At 32.2% G+C, this 9,360-nt stretch overlaps 1 protein-coding gene across 6 annotated transcripts in view; it reads left to right on the forward strand.

The window, feature by feature from the left end:
- LIN54 (lin-54 DREAM MuvB core complex component) overlaps positions 1-6,571 on the forward strand; it is a 63,178-nt gene extending 56,607 nt beyond the window's left edge. For all 6 annotated transcript variants that reach the window (XM_074324238.1, XM_074324251.1, XM_019731329.2 and 3 more), the window contains exons 12-13: positions 1,928-2,130; positions 4,225-6,571. In XM_074324238.1, coding sequence (XP_074180339.1) covers positions 1,928-2,130; positions 4,225-4,426 — 405 coding nt within the window. In that variant the 3' untranslated portion in view covers positions 4,427-6,571. The remainder of the gene's footprint in view (positions 1-1,927; positions 2,131-4,224) is intronic.
- The last annotated feature ends 2,789 nt before the right edge of the window (positions 6,572-9,360 follow it).

A 9,360-nucleotide genomic window follows, 5' to 3' on the forward strand; every position in this document is an offset into this window, starting at 1 on the left:
CTTGTTGTTAAAACTCGTGCTCTAACCAACTGAGCCATCAGGCCGCACCAAGATTATTTTTGAAAGTCTCTTAAATTATGTCTCAGAGTCCAACAAGTTGGTTTTTCATCCACTATTGGAAAAGATTGACTCTTCTTTAAATACCTGATGAAAGAGGTGGCTTCTGTTCATAAACCATATCATATAAAAATTGTCATGAATATATAAAATGTAAGCTATAAAACCAAGTCCACAAAAAGAGAGAAAATAAAAATTGATGTAAAGCTGGGTCTGAAGAGCAAAGAAAGCCTTTCATGTATATGGCATTGAGCAATCAATACATTCTAGGCATATGAAATTCAACCATATGTGAATAATTTAATTCGCCACAAAAAAAGTTGAATAAGCAAAGCCAAATGGACGCCTTGTCATTCTAATTTCTCCCTCCTGAGATACTGTTAGGCATTATTAGTACCTTTCTTATGGTTCTTAAAACTTAACCCAAATTTCCTTTATTGGTATGTGTCCCCCCCACCCCGCCACCCCACTCCCTTACTGAGGGATTTTTATCCCTTCATCATTAGATACTTACTAAGTATTGCTTTAGTTAAGTAAAGTAACCCCGCCTGACTCATAGTAACCCAATTAACTTAAAATGTGTCTCCATTTTTTCCCTTGGTAAATAGAATTTATTAGTATATTGTAGTAAGAAAGGTGCAGGGTAAAATGTGTTCACAGTATGATCCATTTATCATGCTAGGTGCTGTAGAGAGAAATTATTTATTTAAATTGACATGGGTTCACTGAAGAAAATGCAGCCAACAAAAGATACTCAAATTTACTAGGAGTCTAGAAAATGCAAATTAAAGAACAGTAAGATCTCACTTTAGGTTTTCCCCTCAATCAGATTGGTAAATATTAAAAAGAGCTATAATATACCTTGTTGGAGGGAATGTGGGAAAGGTTTCTTTTATACATTTCTGATGAGATGTGAGGTGTTACAGCCTTTTGAAAAACAATCTGGCCACATCTATTAAAATTAAAATACATGTACCCTTTGGCCAGTAAGCCCAATTCTAGAAATCTAGCTCATAGAAATAAAAGCATAATATATACAAAAAATCTTTTTATTCATTGTTTGTGGTACTCAAGAACTGGAAACAAAATAAATACCCATCGACAGGGGAGTGAATGCCCAAATAAAATGTAGCCCATCCATACCAGGGATTAATATATGAATTCAGCCTATGCCAGATGACTTGGAGGGATGGATTTCTTGAGTCTTAGTGTGAGAAAAGGAAGATGCAGAAAAGTGGGAATATGATTTTGTAAAACAAACTGAAAAAAGAAAGACTTATATTTGTGAGTTAATATATGTGTATGTATATAAGGTCAATGTTTTTCATAAATATACATATATTTTGCATATTTTCACATGAAAGGACACACTAGTTTAATATGGACTATCAAAGGGTTTGGGGAATCTGGAACAGAGGTTCAGGGAAAGAGATATCCATAATAAAAATAGCATCTATTAAATTCCTTTAATGTGAATATTGTGTGTGTGTTTGCATAAGTGGGAGGTCACTAACATGTCGAAGATTTCACTGAGGTGGTATGATTCTGGTGGACTCTTATTTTTTAGTACTGTAATGCATCATTTATATTCTTTATAAAGAACATATGTTATTCATACCAGGGGGAAAATCTATAGCGGAGGGGAAATTGACATGGAAGGGCTCAAACACAAACATTATGTAGCCACTCTCAGACTTGAGAATACCTACCGATCCACATGGGTGGTTAGCCCATTTAGTGTTTGTCAGCAAGAGATGTTTCCATTTTATCTTATATCAGTTGACCAGTTCTATTATTTGTTGATTTGAGTCTACTTACAGTAATGTTTTTTGATTTGAATTTGGAAGCTTTTCTTTTGTGAATCTTCTAGGCAAAAATAATGTGTTCTTCAATATGCAAATGTATTGGCTGTAAGAATTTTGAAGAAAGCCCTGAAAGAAAGACATTGATGCACTTGGCAGATGCAGCAGAAGTAAGGGTACAGCAACAAACAGCAGCAAAGACTAAGTTATCCTCTCAAATTTCGGACTTGCTTACTAGGCCAGCACCAACTTTGAACAGTGGAGGAGGAAAGTAAGTCAATATTTTCATCTCTTTTTATACTATGACATGAATATTCGTTTTTGGTAGTTTCTCATTTTGGACAAAATTGAGTTCATGCTTTTGGTTGTTGCAAACTTCATTTTTGCATTTTATTTAGTTGCTTGCTATAAAGGAATTTAAAGGTAACAGAAAAACCACTCAAATATGTTGCACAGTTCTAAAATGCACAGTAATGCTTTAGTTGACTGTGCTTTAATTTGATTTCTCCCTACTAAGATGAGCAATTATGTAATTTGAAAAACGCCTAAGAAAACCAAATTTTTAATACCCACTACTGGTTGTGTCATTATCCGTATTTTTGCACTTTCTTATCATCTCTTGCCTTTTGCATATCCTCGCAGCACTTTCCCCATCCCGGTGGAGCACCTAATTTCACTAGACTGCTGAGCTCTGGAGTTGGAAAGGTGGAGCTTCTTTTAAAGTCAGGCCAACCTGAGTTTAAATACTATCTGTGCTCTGTAATAGTTTGTGAATTCGACAAGCACTTCACCTCTAAGCTTGTTTTCTTAGCCTTCAAATCTCCCTTATCACATGGCTGTGAGGAGTAAAGCATCTTTGGTGCGTTTGGCAGGGCCTGATGCAACATGTTTACTAACTTAGGTTTATATTAGAGAGTTTGTTAGAGGTTAATTTGAGGAATTATTAAGTGGAATGAGGCTTGCAAATGGTATATCATTTAAAATGCCTAAATTGAAATAAGATCCAATACTAGTAACAGTAGGACTTCTTTTGTACAAAATATTTCAGATACTAGTTCTAAAGAACTCTTACAACTGGAATATAATCAGCAAATGGTTCTTAACTAAATAAAGTGGAAATGGGCAGACATCTTAATAGGCAGACTCCTTTCTGGTAATATGCTTTCAATAATCCTTCAGAATATTAAATCTAATCTCCATTTGGAGACTGAAATATTGCTATACTCAAATATTTTACATGCAATTAATTTTTCAATTAATTTTCATGGGGAAATGTTTATATTATGAAGTATTTAAGAACACAAAGTTATATACTATACTCAAAACTATGTTAAAAAAAAAACTGTATAAAAAGTTATACCAGCCATGTAACTTTTGTCTTTGAGTGACAAAAATTTGAATTTTTTCTTTACTTTTGTAGTTTCTAAATATTACATGTACTACTGTTATAGTTTTAATAATTATACAATATTATTATAATATAATATTTCCTAATTTAAAGTGCTTTTTATATTTTAAAGATTTCTATACAACTATATAACAGCCTAAGTCCTTAATTATCCTCTTTTGTCATGGCAGGCCTTAATTAAAGACTTTGTTTATTTTGTTTTGTAGTTTCCTTCTATCAGTGACTGCTTACAAGTTGTTGAGTTAGTGGTTAGAATTAGGTTGCCCGATTTTATCTCTTGAAGGTTTTTACCACTTGTCTATATATAGCAAGCCTCAGGATGGATTGCTCAAATTTAATATTCAGTAGTTCAGAGCTTTATGAATGAAACTCCATGTATAGAACAGCATCTGGTTTCCCCATTGTTTTTGTTGTGATAGAACAATGCAAGAATTTGGGGTACCTTTTTGTTTTGTTTTTTTTCAAATATATGGGACTATAGGAAAGTGCTTTAATTGCAGTGTTGTACAGGATTGGATAGTGCTTTCAATTCCCAATATTACTCATTCATTCAGCAAATATGCATGGAGTGTCTCCATGTGTCAGGCACTGTTCTAGGCAGTGAAGAAGCAGCAGTAGATATAGCAATGACTGCACTTGTGGAGCTTACTTACATTCACAAATTGGGAGGACTTTTGTTATAGAAAAAGTCCAGTCATGTAGAATTACATCTTTTAGTTAGCTAAGAAGACATATTTTCTGAACAACATTTTGAAAATATGTTCAATCATAAACCAGCTCTAACTTTTCAAAGCTCTTTAGGATGTGCTTGTGCTCACTGAAAAGATTGTGATGCTCAGTGTCCTGGTGAACCATGAAAATGTCAACAGAGATTTCCAAATGAAAGAATGTCATCCATTTTTAAAGTTACTCAACACCATCATCATCTCTCTCTTTCTTTCTCAAAAATCATTTCAGATTGCCATTTACATTTGTAACTAAGGAAGTAGCTGAAGCCACGTGTAATTGCCTTCTTGCCCAGGCAGAGCAGGCAGACAAGAAGGGAAAATCAAAGGCAGCAGCTGAACGGATGATACTTGAGGAATTTGGACGATGTTTGATGAGCGTCATCAACTCTGCTGGAAAAGCAAAAAGTGACCCTTGTGCCATGAATTGCTAACTCTTGCATAAAAGACTGATAAATGAAACTGTACAGAAAATTGAAGGTGCAGGGACTCTTGGTTTTCTGGAAGTTAGTTTAACAATTACTGTATTGTTAATCCAGTCCTTGTGAGATCTGAAATTATAATACTGAAAGAGAAGAAATTTTAAATGAGGATATTAGTACATTTTAAATCTTAGTTAAATCTATGCCCCCTCTGAATTGAATTTTTTTGTATTGTATTATATAGATTTTTAATTTGCTTGGGTTTCTTAAGAATTAGATGTTCTATCCTTCTGACTCTATTGACAAAGAACATTTATAAATTACTATAATTTATTATGTATGGCGTTGTATGACTTTGTTCAGTAGAAAAAGCCAAAGAAGCATTGGTAATACCCAGTCATTCTTTGGTTCTAGACTAGAATATAAGCAGATAGAATGCCTACGTAAACAATTCTTATGAAGCATATTCAAATGACATTTTGTGTTTAGAAAAGCACTATCTTTTTAAGAAAAAATGACTTTTTAAGGCAGATTCTGGAATAATATCCTATTGTGACTTTGAGAATGTCAGAAGGGGAAGTAATCTGTAGGCACACTTAAAATACAAAAGTTATTTTGTTTTTTTGAAAAACATTAAGTGTTAAGAGATAGTAAAGAATTCTCAAAGGATGGCCAATGTGTTTTTATAATAAGGGGTGACTAAGAAATGCTCTGGGATGTTTCCATTTTCTTTTAAGGAAGTGGTATGTATTTGAAATGATAATAAATTGTCAAAGTGATTACTGGGTACTATTAAAATGAGAGGTGCATATAAATAGAAGTAAACATTATTATTATTATTATTATTGCTATTATTATTATTATGTAGTGATAAAATAGAACCTTATATAATTACCAGGTATCAAATTCGGCTTGGATGGAGAAATACAGTATATTGAAGCTTGAAGCTCTAAGAGATGAGTTTCAGGAAGGATTTTTCATCCATACAAACACTTCTCTATTTTATAGACTTTTGAACCGAAAGGTATTAAACCAATATATGACTCTTACTTGATTTACTGAAATGGGCCTCCTAACAAAGCTTTCAAAATTGTAGTGGGATTTTTGTTTTTTATAATGGAAGCTTAATAAGGCATTACTTTTAGCCAGTGATTTGGTAAGCTGAAGGTATGAGTGTTTTCATATAATTCTAAAATAACCTAAATCATTTTCAGAAATACAAACCTTTATGAATTTAAGAGCCTGTTATAATAGGACTGTGGATTTTATGACAAGAGAAAACCATGTTGGAATTCAGGCATTTTGTTAGGTACCTTAATCCTCGGTAATTAGTATATAATTATTACATTTCCTGCAAGGAATCTATAGTTGTATGTATTAAGTGTGTATATATGTTCATATGAACACGCAAGATATAGGCAATAGAAATTAAGTAATCCAAAAGAAGATTCCATTATTCATTAAAGTATCTTCCTTTTGAAATTTGGATTTATAAAATTATAGTGCAGTAAACTTTAAATGTAGATAGTGCAGACATTCTTAGCACCTCAATCTAGTATGTTTAATTAAAATTTGTATAAATGTAAATTAGTGTAAGAGGATAAAATAATATCTAATCAAGTTATTTTTCAAAAGATTACAATACCTTTTTGGTCTAAACCTAAACTTTGTTCATTTTGTACATATTCTATGTTTAATTCTAATTGCACCTTTGTGATGTGTATTTATATACAGTGTGCAGAAAATGTTTGTGAAATTTGGATTACAATTATAGATTATGTATGATGGCATTGCTTGAGAATGTTTTGCTTGTAAAAATTTGAAGGTGCAATCAAATGCTACTAGTTTTTCTGATTTTCAAGAAGCTAAAGTATTAAGCCTTTTCCTTTGTGTGTAGTACTTACTAAACTTTTTGTATTTAGGCATTTGCATCAAATTGCTGAACAAGATTAATATCCACATTAACTCAACAATTTTAAAAGACTATTTGTGGAGGGTTGGGTATATAATTTTTTAGCTCTATTTACATCCCAAAGTAGAAAGATTAAATTTATATTTACTAGAGCTATTCAAAGAATACACTTTTCTATATTGTAAAAACAGGACAGCAAAGTAAATCATACAAAAAATAAACATTTATACTATTCTGTAAAAAAAGATTTTGCACTTTTTCTTTAATAACACCACTTTTAACCATTTAACATGCAAGAAACCTTTAAAATACCTGATTTTAAGTAAATTTAACATTATTTCTGAAAGCACACAACTGAAAAAGAAATCTGTCATTATAACTGTCCAGTTATCATGAACATAAATTGCTTTGAAATGACAATGTCTTTTCTAATTTTCTAGTTTCTTTTAAGGACAGAAACTCAATCTACTCTTTCCTTTCCTTTCGTTTTTATGGTGAGCACCTTTCTTAGTTTCCTTTTCTCTCAAGAACTAAAAGCAACCTGTAGATCTTGTCTTTGGACTCTATGGGAACCAGAACCTTAACCTTACAGGTAATGAACCTACTAGTAGCAACTTTGGGGAGAGACTATTGCTTTAGCTTCCACATCCTTTGATATGGACAACTGACATTTTCTCAATTCTTATGTAAAATGTAAATAAAAATACCTTTGGAAAAGTCTTCTATTTTTGTTTTGTAATACAAATAAATAGCTAAGAAAATGAATACTTACGTAAATGCAGGACCTTCAGCCCTGTGATCATACTGCCTCTCTTAAGCATTTTATATAGTTTTGTAGCAGCAACCCAAGGAGATGGAAGCCAATCCACGAGAAAGCCTTCACTATTATAATTTCTATTATTATGTAGTGTTATGTAAATTACGTAGATCTTTGTTTGGACTTCTTTAAATGCTCATTTTGTCATCTCTAGGCCAAACATGAGCTTTTCATGATCCACATGATTTTATTAAATGTAAGATATAAAGTTTTAAAAACTTTTGAAAAATTAAAAATTTACTTTTAAATAGTTTTATGAATGCATTTAAGGCATTTTAGTTTTTACTCAAAAGCAGTTAAGAAAATAATTATGTTCAGGGTAATATTTATTATAAGGTCACATACTTTAAGGTAATTTATTAGCAAATAAGATCTGACAGTATATAAAACACAATAACATCATGACCAGGGTGGGTTTATCCCAGGAATAAAAGGTTGACCCAACATTCAGAAAAAAACACACCAGTATTATGTATCAACATACAAAAGAAGACAAATGTGATTATCTCAAAAGTTGCAGAAAACAACCTTTTATTTATTTAAATTAGTTTATTGGGGTGACAATTGTTAGTAAAGTTACATAGATTTCAGGTGTGCGATTCTGTAATACATTATCTATACCTCATTGTGTGTTAGAAAACAACTTTTTAGATACACTAAAAACTACTGAGTTGTATGCTTTAAAAGGGTGAATATTATGGTAAGTAAATTACCTCAAAATTTCCCCCCCAAAAAAAGTGCAGAAAATCATCTGACAAAATTCAACACCCATTTATGATTACAAAAAAAGAAAAAGAAAAGCTCTTCAGCAAACTGGGAATAGCAGGGATCCTCAACTTGATAAAGAGCTTTTACCAAAAAAAGTCTACAGCTAACATACGAATGATGAAGACTGCTTTCTCCTTGAGATTGGGAACAAGGCACTCCTGTTCAACATTGTGCTAGTGGTCAATAAGAAAGGGGAACACCATAGATTGGAAACGAATAAATAAGACACTGTGTTTGTGGATGATGTGAATACCTATATATGTCCAAGATCTGTATGTGAAATGTAGAAAACATTGATTAAAAAAATCAAAGACCTTAAAAAAGAGATACCATGTTCATGGATTGGAACATTCAATATCATTGAGATGTCATTGCTTCCCATATTAACCCATAGATTCAACATAATTCGTCAAAATCCCAGTAGGGAGTTTTGTAAGATTGAACAAGCTGATGATAAATTTATAAAATTCAACAAACTGATTACAAAATTTACATGGAAAGGTACAATTGAAATAGCCAAACATTACTGTGGTATTGGTGAAAGTTACACTCCTGGATCAATGGAACTGAATAGAGCCTAGAAATAGACCCATATATATGTGGTCAATTTTTGACAAGCGTTCAAAGATCAATGGAGAAAAAATGGTCTTTTTAACAAATGGTGCTGGAATATCCACATGTAAACATATGAACAATTTATATACCACACACCAAAATTAACTGAAAATGGATCATAACCTAAATGCAAAACCTAAAACTAAAAAGTATGTAGAAGAGAAAACAGGAAGAAAAAAATCTCTGACGTTGAGTTAGGCAAAGATTTCTTAGATATGAAACCAAGAAGTATGATCTGTTAAAAAAAATCAAATTGGACTTATCAAAATTAATAATGTCTGCTCTTCAAGAAATAAAAGCACTGAGAAATAAAAGCCACAGAATAGGAGGAAATATTTGCAAAATGCATCTGATAATGCACTTATGTCCAGAATATATAACTAATAATAAAAAACGAACCTTCCCAAATATGGACAAACAACTTGAACAGATATTACACCTAAGATCATGTGGATGGCAAATAGGCTACGAAAAGATGTTCGTCATCACTAGCTATTAGTAAAATGAAAATGAAAGCCACAATGAAATACCACTGCACATCTATCAGAATGGCTAATTCAATACAAAACCCTGACAATACCAAGTACTGGAGAGGAGCGACTGGAACTTTCACATATTCCTGGTTGAAATGCAGAGTGGTACAGTCACTTGTCAAAAGCAGTTCTGGCAGTTTGTAAAACATGCTTACCACATGACCCATTGTATGGATACAGCACATTTTTATTTATCTCTTCATCAGTTGGACATTTAAACATTTTCACTTTGTAGCTATTGTAATGCCATTATAAAATTTCTGTACAAGTTTTTATGTGGACATACTTCATTTCTCTTGGG

Source organism: Rhinolophus sinicus, linkage group LG02, assembly GCF_036562045.2.
Source record: "Rhinolophus sinicus isolate RSC01 linkage group LG02, ASM3656204v1, whole genome shotgun sequence".
NCBI classification, from domain to species: domain Eukaryota; kingdom Metazoa; phylum Chordata; class Mammalia; order Chiroptera; family Rhinolophidae; genus Rhinolophus; species Rhinolophus sinicus.